The sequence below is a fragment of the Podarcis melisellensis genome, assembly GCF_964234715.1.
Source record: "Podarcis melisellensis genome assembly, chromosome: 1".
Classification (NCBI taxonomy): Eukaryota; Metazoa; Chordata; class Lepidosauria; order Squamata; family Lacertidae; genus Podarcis; species Podarcis melisellensis.
In genome coordinates, this window is record NC_138528.1 from 105,569,390 (window position 1) to 105,592,016 (window position 22,627).

At 39.4% G+C, this 22,627-nt stretch overlaps 1 protein-coding gene across 4 annotated transcripts in view; it reads right to left on the reverse strand.

Moving 5' to 3' along the window:
* RBMS1 (RNA binding motif single stranded interacting protein 1) overlaps nt 1-22,627 on the reverse strand; it is a 116,785-nt gene that overhangs the window by 18,489 nt on the left and 75,669 nt on the right. For all 4 annotated transcript variants that reach the window (XM_081929465.1, XM_081929464.1, XM_081929463.1 and 1 more), the window contains exons 3-6: nt 17,066-17,124; nt 13,339-13,430; nt 4,000-4,157; nt 2,370-2,449 (exon numbers count right to left, since the gene is read on the reverse strand). In XM_081929465.1, the coding sequence (XP_081785591.1) occupies nt 2,370-2,449; nt 4,000-4,157; nt 13,339-13,430; nt 17,066-17,124 (389 nt within the window). The remainder of the gene's footprint in view (nt 1-2,369; nt 2,450-3,999; nt 4,158-13,338; nt 13,431-17,065; nt 17,125-22,627) is intronic.

Below are 22,627 nucleotides of genomic sequence, written 5' to 3' on the forward strand. Positions count from 1 at the left end.
AGTTCTATAACATCTGGAAAAGTGCTATAGTTCAGTGGTAGAGCATTTGCTTTGCCTGCAGGGAAGTCCCAGTTTCAACCCTCGGTATCTTCAGTGCTTTGAAGCATTAGCCATGTCCCTCCGAATGGTGATACTAACCTCAACCCAGATTTGTCACTAAGTCTGCTGCTATTTGTATAGCTCCACCCAAATGGCCTCTAAAGGCAGCAGAGTCTGTTAAAGGTTAGTTCCTGTAACATGAGAACTGAGAGTTTCTTAGTAATGGTAGGAGTATGGCACAGCAAAGGTTAATTTACCTTGTCCCATCAAACTGTGTACAGTGGTACCTCGGGTTAAGTACTTAATTCGTTCCGGAGGTCCGTTCTTAACCTGAAACTGTTCTTAACCTGAAGCACCACTTTAGCTAATGGGGCCTCCTGCTGCCACTGCACCACCGGAGCACGATTTCTGTTCTCATCCTGAAGCAAAGTTCTTAACCTGAAGCACTATTTCTGGGTTAGTGGAGTCTGTAACCTGAAGCGTATGTAACCTGAGGTACCACTGTCTGCTGGTCAGAGTCAGGCTGGCTGGTTGCTAAGTCAGCCCAGTTACCTAAACAACAGGTGTTTGCAGTAACATGGGAAAAGGAAGCATATTATCTTTCTCTTTTTTTGCACTGGGGCATCCTGTGAAATTCTACATTGAAACCCCATTTTGAAGAACGTGTGGCTACCACCCACATCAGAGGGGAGGGGAGAGGGAGAGAGAACCAAAACATGGGATATATAGTCTGAAGGTACATGAGGTCACGACCTTGCTGAAGTTCAGCCGGTCTGAGGATGGCCACTGCCTGGATGAACAATCACCAGGGAATCACATGTATGCAGCCTTGGGCTCCATGATGAAACAAAGACAGGATATAAATGTAAGAAAAATAAATAAATATGAATACCCTACCTTTGATTTCTTTCTTCACCTGAATTCTGCCATGCATGCTGCTATGTCTATTCTTTCTTATAGGATACAATTTTACTATCCCCAGAAAGTCAAAGAAAAGCACTATTTATTGTATAGTAAATTTCCTCTCTCACTCTGTTATTGTCTTCTGTCCTTCTGGTCATATTAATTTAGTCCTATCTAGCAATAATCTGCTACTCCCTGGCAGAGGCTGATAGTAAAAGGGTGTCAACTCTTGGCTTCAAAAGAGCCCATAATAAGAAGTGCAATCAATTATCATGAGCTGACAGCTTTCCATCATAAGATGGGTTGGGAGTCTCACAGCAGCAAATAAATAAATTAAGCTGCATTAGGAGAACACCTCATGGACCTTTTTTGTTTCCTTGCTAATTTTTTTTGCACCAGAAAGGCGCAAGTTAATTTAGACAGGAAGAGGGGGATCTAAAATTATCATCTTCATTTGGTATTTGGGTATCAGGTTTTCTCATCGAGGTTCATTCACCTTCAGCGCTATTGAACAAGCTTGCAAAGCCACAGGAAAAAGGGGACTAATTAAAAATAGAAGCCTTATTTGTTCCCCTCCCTGCACACCTTATCTAGAACTATTTACAGCTGTTGGGAGGACCTGTGTTCAGAGCAATCCTTGTAAAGCAGCAGAATGCTACAATACTCAGAGTAGCAATGGCCTATATTCAGGGTCTTCAGTGTCCAGACTCACATGGTTTTCCAGAAAATGGCATAATGCTTGACTACAAACACAGTAGTTGGATCACTGGAGTCAACAGCACCCTTAATCTCTCTGCCCATACTCAGCAGCAGACTGGAGCTGTGTAACACAAATTCAGAAAGCTACCTTCCATTGTCAGAGTTACAGTATTCTCAGAGCTTCTCCTATTATATGCAAACCTCTATAATGTAAAGAAAATGCTGCTGTGATCACAGAAATACTACCAGCTATGCCCACTTGCTCAGTTCACAAGTTGCATGCGTCCTCATGAACGCATTCCGGCAATGATGACTTGGATGGTCAAGTAAAGGTGTGTGAATTTGTATTGGGTCTAGAAGCCCACTAGCCCACAGGGTAAGGACTCAAGGGGAAGCCCACAGGGTAAGGACTCAAGGGGAAGCCCACAGGGTAAGGACTCAAGGGGAAGCCCACAGGGTAAGGACTCAAGGGGAAGCCCACAGGGTAAGGACTCAAGGGGAAGGTAAGAAAGAAGAGATGTTTCTGCATTCCTGAAATTTCTTCCTCGACCCCCCCAAGGGCCTGAACAGCACAGTGTCCTTCTTCAGGGCTCCAGACAGTATGTAACAGGGATATTGTAGTGCTGTTCACACTCCTTTTAGAGGTGGTGTTATGCAGGTGCAGCTTGCACAATCCAATTACAGGAATCATTAGATTGTAACATTTTCAGAAGAATACTTAGACCTACCTGAAACTCCTGGGGGTGTTTTAATAAATTTCCCATTAAAATGAGCAATTACTGCTTCACATTTTTCTGTCGATTCCATCCTGTGTAAAAGACAAAAAAGAGATAACTGTGTAATATTGACTTGCACATGTTTTGCTTTCTTATTAGGTCACAATGACAAAGCCTCCAGCCCAGTCAAGTTGTAATGACAAAACAAGGTTTGGGCAGTATGTGGATAAACATATGACTTGTGCACTCCCTCCATCCCTTTGTGCACTGTGATGTCTTTCCTCATGGCTTGCTGGCCATTGTTTGCCAACACATGCAAAGCAGGCCAACTGCAGTTTTCTGACAAAAAGGGAGGCAGTGAATCTTAGTAGATGAACCCAAGGCTTGTGCCTGTAGTGCCAAACCAGGGAGAGAGGCCATAGTTCAGTGGTATAACACATGCTTTGAATGTAGTGTGTTCCTGGTTCACTTCCCAGAATTTATGGCTGGAAAATCTCCTTGAGAGATGCTATTGGTCAATATTGAGATGGATGGACCAGTGATCTGACTCATTATAAAGAAGCTTCCTATGGTTTGGAATTATGTCTGTGTCCATATCTGTCTATCTCACTGTCTCTCCCCGGCTCGTCCTACAAGCTCTATGCAGTGGTTGCACATTTTTGTATGTGTGCGAGAAGGATGCTTTAATTGTGTGTTTTGAAAAAATAAATTTGGGGTAAGATTTATGCTTCCCCCCCAATCATCATTCCACTATTAAAGACTGAAAGTAAACATTCAAATGGCAGTGTTTTTCTCATTGCACATTGGAACTATCTAAAAAGGAAATTCAACTTGTCTTGGGTATGAATATAGTTTTCCTTATTTAGTCTAATAGGTTTCTTGTGTGTAATTACTGATCGAATTCAACTTTGTATATTACCTTTGTATGGATATGGCAATACTGGGTAATTATTTCTGAGTACTCATTGTGTAAGAACCCTTAAAATAACTGAGCCAATTAAAAACATGCAAAGAATAAGACAGCAATATTAGGATTGGAATAGAAGGCAACTAACAACTTGTTTGATTTTAGTTTAATATTGTCTAATAAGTCAATATTGCCCTTGTGTCAGTCGTGTCCCATCTTTTAATTGCAAGAGAGCAATAAAATTCAAATTGCACCTTAAAGCAAAGGTGGTGTGAAAACCCATTTTTCTTCAAAAGTCGAGTCCCCACACCCATTCCTCTAAGACCAGCCTTTCCAAACTCTGGTGCCCTTCAGCAGTTTTGGACTATAATTCCCATCAGCCCCAGCTGCCATGCTGATTTAGACTATAACATCTTATGTTCTTTAACCACACCCACCTTTAAACATACATTTTTGTCTTTTGTGGCTGGTATGTTAATAATAAGCTGTTAATGCCAATATTTGACATTTGCGCAATTCTCTATTACAGTACTAATAGGTGCATGCCATGCATCCTTGAATATTATTAGACCCATTAATATTTTGGTTAAATGATCAGTCCTACCATCTTTGTTTTGAGTTTCTTGTCATGGTAAGATACTGTTTTCCATTGCTAAGCACCTTCATTTTACTTTAACTATAATTGTTCTGAAGATACTATTCATGAAGCGATATAAAAGACAGCTACCATCGTACCTTGCAAAGCCAACCCCACGACTTGTGCCATTGGAATCACGAAGTATTCTTGTAGAGATAACTTGCCCAAAAGGTTTCAGCATATTCTCCAGCTCTTGTTCATCCATTGAAAGTGGCAAATTGGAAATATATAGATTAGTTGGATCCTGCTCTTGTTGCTGAAAAAAAGCAATAAAAATAATAATATTACTTTTCAGAAGAATATTGGAAATTTTGAACATAAAATTGTACCCATGAGACTTACTTTGCTGAAAAAGTCTCCACAATAAAGTGGTACCAACAGTAGTCAAAGCTAAATGTGTAATTTTGAAGTCACTGAATAGCAGTCTCTCAAGACTTCCCTAGGAGATCAATGAAACTAGAGAAATGGCTGTGGCCAAAATGTATGATTACATCTATTCATCGTTACTATCATTCACAGAATAAGCTCTTCCTTCTTCTGACAACACAAGCCATTATCATATCTAGAATTACATTCATGGGAAAATAAATAGATAAAAAGGAATGTATTTGCTGCACAATGGAAGGGCTTTTGCCATGCTGGATCCTGCATCCCTGAAAAAATTGTCCCAATTTTAATCAGTTAGCTAGACGATTCACATGAAAGTCTACAACAGATCACAAGGCCTATTTCAAAAGTTCTGAAGAATAAAGTGGCTTTGCTCAGAGTTGGTCAAAAACCCGTGGCTTGTGTTCAAAGATTCTGATGTGCAAGTAGGAGACCCTTCTGCCCATAGGTTTTCTGTTGCCAATTTCCCCTCTAGAAATCCATCTCAGGACTCTTATCTAACCCCCTGAAGCTAGCGAGGACTGCTGTAGACAGAAAGGGAATCTGTATGTTTGCACTGGAGTATTTGGCTCTAACTTGTTTTACAAATCTTGTTCAAGTGAGCTTGAGATAAATTAGAGCATGTATGATCAGGAGCTCTTTTTCTGCCTCCTGAAGGCCTTCCATATTTATTCCTGAAGGCCTTTCTGCCTTCCATATTTATATACACTATCTCATTCTCTCTTTGACAGGGAAGACTAAGAAGTCGTTGGCTCTATTTTAACATTATATAAAGATGCAGATTATGAATAAACAGATGACATCAGAATAGTACAAACACCCCAAGGCGTTCATACAAAGCAGTAACAAATTTAAAGTGAGGGCAACTTCCATGCAGCTCTGAGAATCCATTTAGCAAAGACTCACAAGAAGCACATGCTTCTCAAAGGCGAGACAATGAAACCGAATATACAATACAAAATTATTCAGAAAGCATATGTGTCACCTCAGCAATTTGTAGCAGGTCCTAGCTAGTAAAAAGAAAGAATGAATAACACAGCAATGCTTTTAGGTAGAGGATGCTTTTCGGCCTAACCAAAAAATACATCAGGCAGCAACACAGCAGTGGGCTTCTCCATGATGGCGCCCACTTTATGCAATACAAAAGGCACCAACAGTGGTTTGTCTCAGTTACCTTTTAAATACCTTTTTTTTTTATAAGCATTCCCAGATAATTGATACCAGCTTTTATTTCACCTTCCACACTGCATGGTGAATGTTTTATGATATTTTATAATACTGTTGTCCTGTTTCTGTTTCTGTAAAGATTTTTGAGATTATGTATCAAAATGTGCTGCTATGTTTCTGTTTTGAAGGGACTGCATTGTTTTATTGCATTTATTATAGTTATGTTTAATACCGCACCACGTTGAATAATAAATATAAGTAGTAAACTAGTCCTTGCAAAAGAAGAACTCCTGTGTTGGGCTTCCGCTAACAAAAAGGGAGGGAAAGGTAACTTAGAACTAAAAGCTTTCGAGTCTGCTGAATTCACTTATTTGCTTTTCCTCAAGCATATCAAAACAAGGCTGATTTTAAGTTAGCGTTCTTTTGTATGTATGCATGTTATTCTTCCCTAGGCACTCAAGGGATTAAGTATCTAATAAGCATAAAACTATGTTCAGCATTTATTAAGAAATGGGGACAGCCAGCCGTGAGCATCGACTTGAGCAGGGCAGGGGTGGCAGATGGGGGTGGTGTGTTGGATAGAAGAGCAGTAACTGGAGGTCCTGCATGGTGTAAAACTCCCAGTCATCATCTGAAACTAATTAACAAAAACTCCCTGTGTGTAGAACTGTTCCTAACATGCAAGGGGGGGGGGAAGCCCCAACAACTTGGCAGCATGATAAAACATCTGTTTTCTCTTCCATTGCAAAGGGTCACGGCTAACAGACAGCCATTCAGAAAACATGTGACTGTATGGAAGACCCTTTTGGCGAAAGGGATTCGATCCTAGCTGGCCTGCCTTCCCATGGAAGCAGTGCTCATGTGTATTACTGAAGATGCACCCACAGTTAAAGGTAAAACTATTCAGCTTCAGCTGCAGTGCTGTCAGTTACTGCTCTGACCCATTCAGCAAATGGGTTGAACTAGGCATCCATATATGGCTATATTTCTGGTCTGGAACAGCCACAAAAATGCATCAGTAAAAAAGAACTCCCAAGTCTACATTAGTAAGCTAATTATCAGGGTCCTCTCTCTAAAAATAAAATAAAATAAATTAGCATGCTTATTGTTTTTGTTCATTGATCTCAAGGAACTATTTAAAGGTACTTTGTTACAATGAATGCTGTTGTAATGCTAACGGCACGGTTAATTGTTTAATCATATGGTTTTCGTCTTCACGCACATCCTGTTTTTCCTTTTAAAAAGTACATGAAGCATGAAGTTGAAATAATTGTGCTCCAAGACCGCTTAGAACACAGAGCTCACCCTTGAAATCACAATCTCTATAATTAGAAGTCCCCCTCCCGAACAAGTTGAAATACTAAGCCTCTTATAAAAAATGGTTGTATTTATTTAGTTTGGAATGGTGCCTTGTGTTGCCTATATTGTGCAATAGGTGCACAAAATAGGGGAAAAGATCAGCAGAGGCAGAAAACATCATAATTGCAACAAAATTCATATGTTGTAGACATTTTTATGGATGAATTGCAGCCACTGTGGATATACCTCCATGGCCTTTGAGGTCTGTGGCTGAATCCTTCATTCATGTTCCCAAATTTGTAGAGCCAAGTTGTAATATAAAGCTGGGCCTTTTTTTCTAGTTATCACAGAGTCTACATTATGTAATTCTCTGTCTGGGAACAGTGGCTATGTAGCCTCCTCTTATAGCTTCTGCTGATATATTGTCACGCTTAGAATAAAGCAATTGAAATTGATGGGTCTTATATTAGCCACAACTAACTTACTGATTTCAGTAGGTCTACTGTAAGCAAGGCTGGATCCGATCCAATCTGGCTGCTGTCATATAGATGTCCCCCTCCTCCCACTTAATATTTTAAAAATTAACCGTTGCTTTAACAACTTTTGTTATGTTTTAATATACTTGCAAGCAGCTTTGCATTTTCTTTGCTCTGCAGAAAGGCTGTGACCCCCCAGGAAGTTCCAGAAGATTAGTGGGGCTTATTGCAGATTTCCTTAAAAGACCATGTTAGTAGAAGCTCTCAGTATGCTGGGAGCACCAAAACAATATCCCAACACATCGGGACCACCATATGTATTTATCTAGCTCTCTTTGAAAGCTGGAGAGAGAGACAGGGAACACAGATCCATTATGTTCCATGAGGATCACTTCCCAGTAAGAGGATATAGAACTGCAGCTTTAAACTAGTTAGAGAAAGGGGGAATTAAAACAAAAAACCAAAAACAAGAAACACACCTTGCATTATCTAGTCAAATATAAAAAATGCCAACAGAAGCAAAGTTAATATTGTATGGCAACCTTTTCAGTAGGCATGATTAATAATCCTTTCTGGTTCATAGAACTTGATTACATTGCAATGGCAGGGGAGAAAGTGCCATGTATATCATGGTTCAGTATGTTACTTGTTTCCCAACAAGGGATATATATAGGTAGTGAAGTGAAATGATGCTCATGTAACTCTTTCAAAAAATTGGCACCTGAGGAAAGATTGCGCCCCCATCCCCCAAATGATCTAAGTATTGCCGGAGGAAACGTGTGTAGCAACCCACAATAATATGGTAGTCTTCGGCACATTAGTGCAATTATGACCAAATTATTCCTCAGCTTGCAACTCAGTGCTGACAATCACAATCTAGTACCTCATTCATTCATTCATTCATTCACTCACTCACTCACTCACTCACTCACTCACTCACTGCATTCACATATGCCTTTCTGTGTGGGCACCCAAGGCAGCTTAAGATACTAAAGGACTAAAACAAAGTTAGCCCGATGGGAGGGGACAGTCCCACTGGAGCCGGCCCTAATGTTGTCTGTGCCTGCCTCCCTAGGCTCTTCTTCCTCCTCACAGGGCAGATAGTGCCAGAAGAGAAGTCTTAACCTCATAGAGCTTAGCACAAGATTCCTCGATTCAATTCCATCACGGAACTTTCAGCACTGCTACTAGAAAGCTTCACTGAAACAGAAAAATGGTGTGCCATTCATACTGGTCTTAAATCTATGTATGAACACAAAAGACAGTATCTACTTCCTGATTATAGTGGCATTCAAACAAGACAAGCAGCATGGCTGAAAGGGGCCTTTATTTTTCGCCAGACTATGGTTCCTAGAACATAGCTGAGCAAATCTGAAACAGCGTTTCTTTTCAATTCATGAGAATGGAGACATTCCTAAGTGCCTTTTGGATAAGAGGACAACCCTTTGTATGAAGATGTTCAGGGCTTTGTTAAGAAAGCAATGCAATGAGACCTTTTAGAAGCTCCACGTGTATTCCACTAACCTTATCTGAGAGGACCACAAAAAGCCAAAAGCATTCATGGGGGGAAAATAAAAATAAATACTTTTCATTTTGTAAGAAGAACTCTCAATTAATTAAATCAATGGGCATATACTGTAGGCATGTATAAGTGTTCAGACCTCATTTTAACATTGCATTGAGCTCATAGAAATTAGGTGGAGTAGGCAAACTAACACAATCAACTTAAGAAGTACGCTTGAGTTCACGTAATCCAAGAGACCAAGCAGTGGTCCAGAGTCAGTATGTTGTAAGAGACATCTCACTCTACTGTCTACGGTGATGTTCTGGTGTTTAAGTAAATATAATTGTGTGTGTATGTCATGATATTAGAGTAATTAAGGTAAATGTGTAGGTAATTATAGTATTTAAATTAAGGTATGTGTTAGGCTGGGAGAAGGAGAGAGTTCTTGGAATGTTGGAAGTGAGTGGTGACTGAATAAGAGTTTGAGAGGGAGCCTCAACACTGGTGTGAGCCTGTTCAGAGAATAAGTTGAGTTTCAGACTGGGTGGTAGTTGGGAGTGAGAACTGGAGGTGTTTAGAGTGTGTTTGGGTAGTGATAGCAAGGGTTGGCATAACAGAATAGTATTAGTGCTACATAACCATTGGTTTATATGTAACAAAGGGGAGGGAATAAAACATAACAGAAACCATACCCTTCTGTGCACTAAGTGATCACATAACTTCTGTTTTAATAAAATTACTGTATTGCACCACATGCCACTTATTTGGCTACATTACAGATGGGAAGGATGCAGGTACATCGTATGTGGGGTGGCAGTAAGATTAAAGGGAGTTTACAGAAAGCCATTTGAAGCCCAGCTCAGAGCTGTACCTTTTGCAAAGAGTGAGAAGGTGGTAGAAGGGAGTAAGAAGATTAGTCTGTCAGGTGACAAAAGCAACATAAGAAGAGGACAGAAAATAACCATAAATGAAACTGCTAAGGGTCTCATAAGCAATTTATTTATAAAAGCAAACATACTATATATTTTAAGATGATTACACAACACACCCAGATATCAAGACACAACATCAATGGCCCTTATTAAAAATAGGAAATGTTTTGTGGAAGAGCAAACACATTAAGATGTCATCTCCTGAACCCTTTCATTTATATAACAATGTTGTCAGCTGCCTAACTTTATAGCGCTAACCCCTTTAACCAGCCAACATAAGGGTAAATAATGGTCCCTTGCATTACACAAAAAATTAAGCTTACCTATGGGCTAAAACTACATTTCCTTCTTGATGCAGGTTAGTAAACATAGTGCTCAGTCTACAGCAAACTAGATGTACAGGTTCTAGGCTAGTGTTCTCTGTGACATGTTAGCTTTCTGTGTGAGATTTTCAAAATAAGCAAGCAAAGGAACATTGAAGCTTGTAAGCTTCTGTCTGCAATGGTTCAAACCATACACAGGTTTATACTCTCCATCAGACTAGGTCCAGGCCACTATATAATCTAGAAAATGTGGTCTCTGCATGCCTGAACCAGGATGACATCTCTAGTTAGACAACTCTGCTATTCACATGTGAAGTACATTTTCCTTTCTCTCCCCTTTGCTGACTGAAACTCTGCTCATTCCAAATACTATGGAATTAGATGCTTATCACTCATCATATGTAATAAGGGTGATGAAATTATAGTCACATTGCCTTTTGAGTTTTATAAGTGGACCCCATCAGCACATACACATAGTTCAGAGCACTGTTGCCTTTTCAGATTTCTATCCTCTTGTATTTCCAACTTCCGTTAGAAATTTAAGAGCATAACCATGAACAAATTGCTGCTTTTAAAAGCATCACCACCCAAATTCACACAGAGGGCTCATTAACATTGGAGAGAAATGTGCACTATTTCCAGTTTTTGTTTTGTGTGTTCCTCTCACCCGTCACATGCCTAGATATTAAATATTATGACACCACCATTAACACAGAGACCCACAGAACAGCCATAATGCAAGAAAGTCATCTAGTAAGAGCAAGCGTGCATGCATGTGATAAAATGTGCATTAAGTAATAGACATATGGTTTTCATTTTGCTGTCCTGGAACTAATCCAAGGACATTTCAGGTTATTAGCTCCACTGTTCCTCAGTGGAGAATTTGGAAAAATATTGCCTAAGCTGAAAAAAGCCACCCTGGTTTATACATTACTCAAGAAGAAGCAGAACGGACAAGAAAGGTGTGCCAGATTTGTTTCATATTTAATCATTCTGAGGGGCTCTCACATTATTTAGTCACTTGAATATTTTAGAAAGTACTATGTTTTCAGACTTGGAAGGATAGACTTTAAAGAAAGATTGCAATATATGCATGTGCAGAAGACCTGCATCACTCATAGTTTACAATAGTTCCCATTATTGACAGCTGCCTGTATTATAATCTGTCACAACAGATTACAAAGATAAGGACCCAGACAGCAAAAGACTGGAGGCTCAAAACATGGGAAATAGTAAATACAATAAAATTAACTAACCTTGTGGAAAGGTGGGCCATGTCTATAATATATTAGTGCACCAGAGTACAGGAATACATACTTTTCAGGATGTTGCAAGTCACTTAAGAAATTGTATATATTCTGTTTAGGCAAACAGTATTGTTGGAATAGATTTGCTATTACAATGTGTTGGCAGCTGATGACCACGCATCCCAGAGAGTTTTGTTGCCTTTATATCCCTATCATTATATCTCTATCATTAATGTATCTCTTTTGTTGTAATTATATTTTGACTGACTTGTAGTTGGATAATAACAAGAGCAACGACCATACCAATGGCTCCCACTTGCTGGTCTTATGAAAGTTTGACATACAAATAAAGACTATTTGAACTGCTCTATTCTAACTCTGCAAAGATTCACACTCTTCAGTCATTTTCTACTTCTTTCATTTCATATGCCGTTAATGCAGAGAGGGAAGCACTGAATTACCGTTGTAAGTAGGGGAATAAATATGCTTTAGAAAAATTAAGTGTTTTGCTGCTATAACCAATACAAAAATTTCCAGGAAATGGCAGGGACTTTCTATTTAATGAAGTTCAGATTCTGAAGAAAGTTTATTCCCGCCCCCCGCTGTTCAGTTCTTTCCACAAGAGTGCTCATTCTCCTAATTTATATGCATTCTGTTGGCAACCTTTGGCCTTTATAAAATAGCAACATTTGTAGCATTACTCAGGCTGACTTGAGTTTTATCAGATTACGTTTCTTTTGGTGGCTGAAATGGCTGATTCTAGATCAGCAGAAGCTGACAAAAATACCATAATTTATTTTTTAGTGAGTGAACCATGCCTGACATTTGGCTTCCTCCATCTCCAAAGCAAGCCATTTTTCTAGTCCAAGTTCCATGTGCTAGGCCACAGTATGTGATGGCTGGAGTTGCAACTATTTACAAGAATTTGCCACTCACTGGTTTGATTTGCAAGCATCTTCATATTGGAGTACTAAATGACCTCAGAACACTGGTTGTCATACTGTGGAGCTTGGTCCTTTGGTTCCTGATTAACTTGCATATTATGCACATATAACCAAGTCAACATACCTTTCTTTTAAGGGGAGTAAGAAGGATGATGGGTAAATAGGCCTTAATGTGGACAATTGCACTCCCCCCCCAAACATAAATGCAGCATAAACAGCAGAGTTGAAAACTGTTGTGTTCCATCTTTTGAAAACAAGAAACAATGCATGTTTCATTGTCATAACAAGCTGCTGAGAATATGTGCCTGGTAGTGACATATTTTTTGTCTTGATGGTTAGCTTAGTAATACAAGTGGTACCTGCTGAGCATTTTGTCTTCATTGGGCTGTTTGGAGATTTCATCTTCCCTTACTTTTCTTCCTAAAGGTTTGTTGTTGCAAACCTTGGGGTTTCCCCTCCTCTACTGATAACCTCCTTTCTCTGTGTTGTTGTGCTGTTTTGGCTACATTCAGTGGCGTAGCGTGGGGGGTGCGGGGGGGGGGACGGCTGCACCGGGCGCAACATCTGGGGGTTAGGGTTAGGGGGCGCAAATTACTTGCCTTGCCCCGGGTGCTGACAACCCACACTACGCCACTGGCTACATTAATCAACAACACTCATGGCTGGAGACTGGAATTAGAGGGGAAGATTCCAGGCATGCTCTGTAAGGTAGCCAAAAGTGGTGACTACTTCCTGAGTAAAGTATTTAGTTTCTCTTCAAGTGACAAATTGTCATCACTATAGATTTATGGTAAAAACTACCCCAGGAGTAGTACTGTCAAAAGTCATCCTAGGTGATGGTTTAAGACCTTGCCCCATGAGCATGTTGTTTTTTTTTAAATGATGGAGGACTTCAAGTACACATGAGAATGTCCATTATGAGAAGGCATTGATGAGAGGGCATTGATTTCATGCCAGGAAGGATCCACTATCACCAGAGTGTAGAGCAGGGGTGAAGAATATGTGGCTCCCCAGGTGTTGCTGGACTATAACTCTTTTCTTATCCCCAGCCAATATGGTCAGCAGTGAGGCATGATGGGAGTTAAAAAGTCCAACAATAACTGGAGGCCACAGGTTTCTGAGGTTACTCTCCGAATGATCCAAATGCATTTATCTTACCTTTGCCATCTGTGCTTGGACTCCAGTGGCCTTCAGAGCGGATACTGCTTTCTGAGCTGCGGCTGGACTGTCAAAGTCTACAAAACCATAACCTGGAATTTAAAACATCGCTTATTTATTGGGTAAGAAAAGCTGAAGTGTTCACTTCCTATTTCATCTGAAAGCTTAAGGGCAATGGCTTATAACATGCATGTTTTATTTCATCCTCATAACCATCCCCTGAAAAATGAGGATGAGGAAATAGTGTCTATGAAAGCACACTCTGCATTGTTTTCCGGAGCTTCCAAAAGGCTTTTTTCCTTTAACTGTTACTACTGCACAATTCACTAGAAAAGAGATGTTGTCTTAGTTTGAAACATTTCATATTGCAAAAAACAAATATCTGAGACGTTTGTTTGGATTTGGTTTTTTATTGGCACATGCTCCATTTACTGCCTATAATGATTCCTTGTTCAGTGCCATATATAAGGCTATCACTTGTAGCCTTTTACAAAAATTGTATATGCACATTATTTGTACATCTACTGAATATACAATATACAATGGGCATTCGTCCATGAATGGTGATATCTCATCATGAAGAGAATGGCCAAATGTATTTAGCTCATATTTGTTGCTAACCCTTATCTGCACTGAAATATGACTGCAAAATCAGTAAATACAACAATCTGCTTATCCAGATTTTTTTTTTTAAAAAAACATGCTGTTCTTGGGTTGGTTCATACTTGCACCATGCCATGGTTCAATGCTTATGTTGGCAAGCTTCTGAGAGATTCAGCAAAGAGTAGGGTCTTGAATGCTCCCCATCACCCACATGGCCAAGACTAGTTTGAAAGAACTATGGGTGAGCAACATGCATGAACCAAGAACCCTGGTTTAAAACAAGCAACAGACTGTTACAACAAGCCAGCTTCATAAACCATGGTTTGAAGTTGGTTTATTTAGCAACTAATCATTGGTTGTTGTAAACTGGGGTGTAATATGAAGTGGATATTCTTTGAAACTAAAAGTAAATTAGGAAGATACAGCCATGCAGGAAGATGTGAAGAAGAGGATGTGTCTGAGCTCATTAAAGCTTGCTCATGGTTTTTAGTGCTTTGTGCAGACCAGCAGATTTTCACTACATGCAGTTAAATTAAAAGGAGGAATGCATGCTGTCTGCTTGGGTGGACACTCTCATCGCAGTCATCCTAGATGGGAATCTGGAAATCTTGATTAAACCCAGCCAAGGATTAGATGGCAACTGGGAGTGCACCCATATACTAAATTAAAGAGACTGTTTTGCATCTTCTTATATGTTCTTTATTGATGATGGTCATAGTGGTAAAAGAGAGGAGATTAAGCAGTCTTTTTGGTGGTGGCACACATAACCTTCCCTGAGCAATAAGGCATATGCCAATGCTAGTTCAGTTGCTGAATACCTTTTTTTTTACTTTCGCCTTTGTTGTTACAAGTTTTAATTTATTTGGAATATAGATTGTGTTTGGATTTGGATTTTATTGTGCATTGTATTGCTTTTTACTGTAGTGCATTTCCCCAACTATCAGAAATGTTTGAAATTAAGTTTTTGATTAAAAGGGAGAAAGTCAACAAAGCCCTTTTTATATGCCTTGAATATGACATTTAAAGAAATGCAAAGCTTTACTTTGATATTTTTTTTTTAAAAAAAATCGCAGTAGATAGTATCCAACAAAGTAGATCTATTAGTGCAAAGATTTTCATTTGTTCAATGGAACTTTCCCTACCTATCTTCACCTAGGGTGACATTCCCAACTTTGTTCTGGAGCATTGCGGGAAGTCCCAGAACAGATTTAGGGAGTGCACAGGGATAACAGGGGGAGGTGAATTTTCACTGTGCAGTCCAAAGTCCTTGTGCTTACAGAGATACTTCATTGGATACCCCCAATATTTAGAATATTTTATATATATATTCTAAATAAAATATGATATAATATATATTTAATATATTTAGATATTGTAAGTAAGATTACGTTTTATTCTCTTTCTTAAGAAAAATGAAGACACTATGTTGTTTCCACTGCAGTCGTAACCTTGGTTTTCGAACAGCTTAGTTCTCGAAAATTTTGGCTCCCAAATGCCACAAACCAGGAAGTGACTGTTCCTGCTTGCGAACTATTTTCAGAAGTTGAACGTCCAACGGGGCCTCTGTGGCTTCCGATTCGCTGCAGGAGCTTCCTACAGCCACTCAGAACCTGTGCTTTGGTTTTTGGAAGTTGAACGGACTTCCGGAACAGATTCCGTCCGACTTCCAAGGTACGACTGTAGTGGCCTTCTGCAAATGGAGTCTTTCCATTCGCAGAAGAGTCTTTGTTCTAGCGTATGCCTTTGTTAATGAAAGAGAGAGACGGCTTGTGCAGCTTCTACCTTCCTTCTGCACTCATCTTCCACACTGTTCTGGATGGTCCCCACAACCTCCTGGGAAGAGACCCCTCACATGAAATGAGGGATTGCTGCACAGCAATTAAGTACAAAACAATCCAATAAGGAAGAAGGATAACATATGACAACTGTAGTAAGCAGGACTCATTTGACTAGTATCAAAGGCCTGCGGAAGCTTGAGTAAGTAGAAGCTCACTACAGTTGCCTGCTGTATGTTGATGGGAAGGTCATTCCACAGGCTGGGGACCACCACGGAAAAGGTACTTTGTCATCCTAACACTGCAATCCTATACATGTTTATTCAGGTGAAGTCCCTGGGACACTCCCACAAACGGGTATAGGACTGCAGCCTAATTCAGTTTAAGTAATTCCTGTTTTCAAACATTGGATACATCTGAGCATTAAGTTTAGCATCAGCATGAAAATAATGTGGACAAATCCAATTAACAGAATCTCTTTTGAGATTGAAATCCTCTGTATGTGTTCTGAAATAACTGGCTTTTTACCACTAGCCTTTGAGTAAAATGTTTGGGTTCGGTTAATGATGAGCTTTCACTTTCTTTGTTCTTGCTTGTCAACTTTGTCCCTAATCGTGGAGGGAGTCAATATTAGCCTTGCTACTTGGCAGATGCTTTCCTGTGCTTAAGAGTGGTGTTCCTCCCCTTTTGGAAAGAGGGGCTGCAACCTGATATTTCAGTGTTTGCCATTACGTTCCACCCACCACTCATTCTGTTAGGAAATGATCTAATCATAATTACACTGAAGGTCACCAAACTAAATTAATGCACCCGGTGTCTCAGAAAGAAGTTTATTGTTTCTCCCCCAGCTATAATTATGTCAGTGAAAATGAAACCCTTCCCCCCCCCCGCTCCATTATATTCAAAAAGAAACAGAACACAAATACAATTAGAGGATTGGAACATGCAATTAAGAACTGCTTAACACTACTTCGTTCTAATTAATAAAGCCAATTTACACAATATGTAATCTTTTCAGATACTTTCTGCCATCAAATGGTCCTTTGTAAAGAGTTCTCATCTCGGCAGGCTAAGGGGGGTGGTGGAAGCATTTCAAACCTCCCTTTCTTCTTTGAAGCTGAGGCTAAATGGCAAACAGTGCCATGCATGTTAAATTTGACTGAAGTCATCTGAAGTTTTGGCACCCTGTTTGTAGGGCTGGGTACATTCCAGACCTACTAGGGAACAAATGCTCCAGAGTAATGCATGGCAAGACCATTTGTGTGTGTGTGTGTGTGTGTGTGTGTGTTTAAAGCAAATTTTAAAGGATATTAAATCAAAAATTGAAAAAGAATTAACAAGGAACATACCTTTGCATTTGTTTGTCGTTTTATCCAAAATAGCTTTCGTAGACACAATTTTCCCATATCTAAATTTTTTTTCATAAAAGGAAGAAAGCAGAAGTTACGCTTACAAAATTCCAGCACTAAGAATGAAACTGCAGTACTACTGTGCAACCCTGCACTTGTGAAAATACATTTACTCAATTGCTTTAACCTCCAAAAAGGAAACAAAAGTACTGCCCAACAACCCAATCCTACCTGTGGCTGCAGCGACCTGAGTTCACAACAGGGCTTTGCATCAGACCAGCAATAGTGGCACCCACTGTGCCTACTTTCTATTAAACAGAAGGTGGGGGAACTGCATGCTTCAACTCCTTTATATTATGTAATACTGCATTTGTGGACCAGAACAGCTGGATTCCATCCGTCCTTAAATTTTATCTGTAGCACTCCAAAGCATTTCATTTTGGATTTTTTGTTCCCATTTTTCGGAATTGATACTTGAGAGTAGTAGAGAGATGGTATGGTCCACAACATTTTGGAGGGAATGTCTACCCCTGGTATAGACATTATGTAGCTAGAAGGAAAAATGGTCCGACTTGATAGAAGGAAAAGTCCTTCTTATGTTCCATCAAATAGATCTGGGCTCTGATCAGAGTGAAGCCTGCACAGTTTTACGTGCTCCAAGACATGTGTTTCATATGGCTGTTGCATGAAAGCTGCACTTTAGGTTTATAGTACACTGCAATAAGGTACAGTAATACAACACAGCATAAAAATGACCTTTATTTCCTGATAAATTTATTTATCAAGGAATATGCAGACAAAAAAATATGATCTCACAGTAAGAACTCCTCCATTGCATTCCTGCAAAGAGGGTTTTATTCTGGATTATTCTGTTTCATGTTTTAATGTGTTGTAAACTGCTTTGAGATTTGTTCTTTAAAATATAAAGCAGTACAGAAATGAAATGAAAAACCAAAACAAACAAAAATGGCGCCTAGACATTCCATTATGGCGACTGTAACCTATGTTCATGGCGCCATTTTGCGCATATACATCTGGAGATGATGAATGAACTAGAGAGGAGATGGATCATTCTGAAACACTTTTTGGACTTACACATACTTCTTGCTTTAAAAAAAAAAAATCTTCAAAGGAGCAGCACACATTCCTAAGAGGAAACTGTGCCCTTTTTGGAGGGTGGGAGACTGGAGGCAAGAGTTGCCAGGTCAGCAGCAGCTGCTGACTATCTCAATGCACCCCACATGGACCTGGACTTATTATGTCATAGTTCCATGCCCACATGGGATGCTGCTGGCCAATAAGCAGCTGTGTGCCTGCACCATGGTGACCTATCTGCCCTCCACCACTGCTCAAGTCACCAACTGGTAATGTCATGTCTACATCGTCAGCTACCGCCTCTCATTTCTGCTAACATTATCTCACATAAGAAAAGCTCTGCTGGATCAAGCCAATGGCCCATCCAGTCCTGTATGCTGTTTGTACAGCAACCAAACAGATGCACGTTGGAAACTAGCAAGCAGGATTCGAGCAGGAGAGTACTCTCCCCCCTCCCTTTGGTTTCCAGCAACCGATTTTCAGAAGCATTTCTGCCTCCAACCATGGCTGGTGCCTAGCGGCTGACCTGGAACTGGTGCAGACCAGAGGAATCTGACTGTTCAATGTCGCTCAGAAGTAATGTTTTAAGTATATTTAAAAATGGCTTTGTTGAAACCCTACAAACCTATACAATAAATCAAATCAAATATATGGCCAGCATCTTTTTTTCACAGATGGTTGTACATATGTTCTCAAAAAATTAATAGCCAATTTCTTTGGAAGATTCTATCACTATCTATCTTCTCTGCACAGAATGTGTTGGTTTTGAGAAGAGCAGAAAATCCATGCATTTTGTTTTCCTACTCCTAGACACTTGGAATTTCTTCCAACCTCTAGTATTTTTCATGAGTTCCCTGCTACCATAAACAAGCATGATGACATCCCACCTTTCTCTTCAGTTAGTTTTTTAAAAATAAGTTGGAAGGAAAACAACATGATCTACGTCTATTAAAGATTATTATACAAACCACATTCCCATTCATCACAGAAATACTTTTATTTAACTGGGCACATTCAGTCTTGAAGCAGCTTTATACAAATACAAAAAATAAAATAAAATCATCATCATGAAATATGTGGATCCTGAACAGTCAACGATGATTACAGTCTTACCTTGGAAGTCAAATGGAATCCGTTCCAGAAGTCTATTTAACTTCCAAAATGTTTGAAAACCAAATTGTGGCTTCTGCAGCCAATCAGAAGCTGCGGAAGCCCCACTTCCAGTTAGGAAGGGAGGAGGGAGAGCGCAAACAAAGCAGGAGAAAGGAGGCCTGAAAATTATCTGCAAATTATCTGTTCAGCTGAGCTACCCCCTGGGAAGCTGTCAAGTCTCCACCTTTTGTTCACAGGTATATTGCCTTGTCAAAACACTTATCACAATGTTATTTCAATACCGGTATTCAACAATATGGCGATTTATCACACAGCCTTAGTGTGTGTACATATATAATGTAAATAAGGATTTATTACATACTCATTCTCTATCTGTTCTTTCATTTATTCCCCTATAGCTAACATTTTCACACCTCTTCTTGAGCTTCATAATTAGATATTTTTCCCCTCTATAAATCTTTATGGATTGTTTCACATTCTACAACCCTTTCAATAAAAAAGGGGAAGGGAAGGCTGTATATTTAAGTAAACTTTCTACTACATGTAACACAATAGAACAGCAGCATACGCAACTCTTTCTGCTCTGTTCAAGTCCAGATCACTTTTAAGTAACATCACTCAAGGTACTTTACTTTAAATTAAATACTTTAATAAGCATAGTGTCTTGGAATGTGTTCATCACACAAGAAATACAAGTCAAACCAGTTTCTCTTCACTTGAAAAAAAAAGTGAATGGGAAGCCACATCCCTGCACTATTCCTTTTGCAATGGAAGTATCTACACAAGAACAACAAATGCAGACTTCAATAACTCATGCTCAAATCCTCCAAGGGAAACATTTTGTCAAGTCAGGTGTATGTAGCATGTGGCTGGAATACTATGGCATTCCACCTTTCCTCTAAGAAATTCCATGTGATGTAGTTGGGGTTCTCTCTTGTTAACCACAGCAACTACCCTATGAGGCAAGTAGGTTGAGTCACTGCAATTTATCCAAGGCCACCCAGTGAGTTTGATAGCTCAAGCAAGAATTTCATCTGAGCTACAAAACAACAAACTCTAACCACTGCAGCACATGCAGAAGCTGGTCTGTTACACAAAGTATTTTAAGGAACACGTAAGAAATGTAGGCAACTCTAAAGACTCAACTCTCACTCTTTGCTTTTTTGCTATCAGCCGCATGTGCTAAAATGGACAGAACTCACCCTATTTTGTTTATGCAGTGTTCAATTTATTCTATTCACTTTCAAACTACATTTTGTAAGTCTGTCATTCTCAATGACCTTCACCAGTGTCAATGACCTTCACCAGTGTCAATGACCTTCACCTGTGTCAATGACCTTTCATAAGTATGTCCTCCCCCTTCAGGAAAAGTCAGAGGAGAGTCACACTCTGTGCACTCTTATGTGGGAATAAACCACACCGAATATAATAGGACTTATTTCACTGTTAATTGGTACTCTTAATCGAAATCAGCATTAATTCAAAGAGAATGGGATCTTGGAATTCCCATTATGGAACAAACATGGCTCCCCATATTTCATTCTATTAAGACAATGCCATTAAGTCTGCAAATACAGTATAAAATGTTGCTTCAGTGGTTCTTAGAACACGAGTGCAACTTTAATAGGATATCCTCAATCATTCAATTCAAATGCTAGAATGTAAGGCATCTGGAGCAGATCATCTTCATATCTGATGGGGATGCCAACAGGCTCAGGTGTACAAGCAACAAATACTGCGTCATATCTCAAGATAGCATCTCTCACATTTGGTTCATATCCTACTGATATCATTTAATGTGACAAAGACAGATTTACCAAGCCCTATGAAACTGTTCACGAAACTCATTGATTTCTGTTAAGACAATTATGGGCAAGACATTGATAACATTCCCAATCAACCACAATTTGGGAATGGTTATTGAAACATGTTCATACTGGGCTGCAATGGATAAATTAACCAAAGAGGTGCACAGGAAAGAAGGCTTGCAACAAACAATCAGGGGAGAAGATAAGGATAGAATCTTACGAATTAATGATAAGATTATGGATAGCACTGAGCAAATGGCATTCCAATGCGAGTGCCAATTCATTATTATGAAGTATGTGTATATATGTGTATAAATGACAAAGATGCCATTTTCCCAAAGATGGATAATTTAGGACAGAGAAATGGACTAGGCCTATAACTATGGATAATGGGGATGCTATTCCTTTAGGGAAAGTGGACAAAGCATTCTGGAAGCATGAGAGGAGCAGCAGAAGCAAAGACAGAAGTTCAGTCTCATTCAAAGTACTGACATCAGTGTCAAAGCATGACCCTGCATGTGTTTTCCCAAAAGGCTCTGTAGTGCTGGAGGAAAGGGATACAGCGAGATGTGCATCCCACTGTGATAGGAATGTCCACATCACCTGGTGGCCAGCAGCGTTAGTAGAACTTCAAAAGCAAAGTAGAATTTTATTCTGGAGTGTTTTGACATATGCTTGCATGTACCTGTGAGATGACTTTGTTCAAAGACTTGAAGAGGGCCCAATTATTTTCACAACATAAAAATAATTATATCCTTTTAAAAAAATGTTTTAAATTGTGCTTCTGTGTTACTATGAAGCTTGACCCTTCAGGGACCAGGTAAATCTAACTTTATGCTTCATGGTTTCAAAGAAAATTAAAGTTCATGGTTGTTTTCTATGAAGTACTTATGCATACTAATAATTTAATTCAGTTATTAAATGTGTATACAGCCCTTCATCCGAAGACCACAGAGCGGTTCACAACACAAAAACACAAAATACACAACAAAAAACCCAAAATCAGCCATATTAAGATTTATAAGTTAGAAGAATGAATTCTCTTGCACTGTGTCACCCAGTGGCCATGTTTGCACATCATGGGAAGTCATACACCATGAAGTAGTGCATATAAGTGAATTGTATCCACTTTGGTCCCTCCTATTAGCTTGCAAAGGAAACAAAGTCTGGCTTAGCAGTATGTCTAAATTTAAACAAACCTTGATCAAAGAACAAAATTTGGCTTTCCAATCATGGTTTAAGGCTTACTGTGATGTGTGAATGCAGCCAATGCCTTTTGCTGGTTGTTTCATAACCATTTGTGTCAGTGCCAGATTTCTTTTGCTAACCCATCTTTGGATCCAGCCCATGACATTTAAATTGTCTTGTGTATGCAAAGCTTGCTATGGAAAAGTTCAGCTGTGCAATAATTTTGGCATAGGAAATGAAATGAAGGCTATGCAAACAAGAGGAAAGGAGGGAAATGCTTTAGAAGTCAGGAAATGTTTCTTTCCTCCTGTTTGTAGAGACTGGGTACCAGCCTGTGTAGTCCAAAATCCAACCGGAA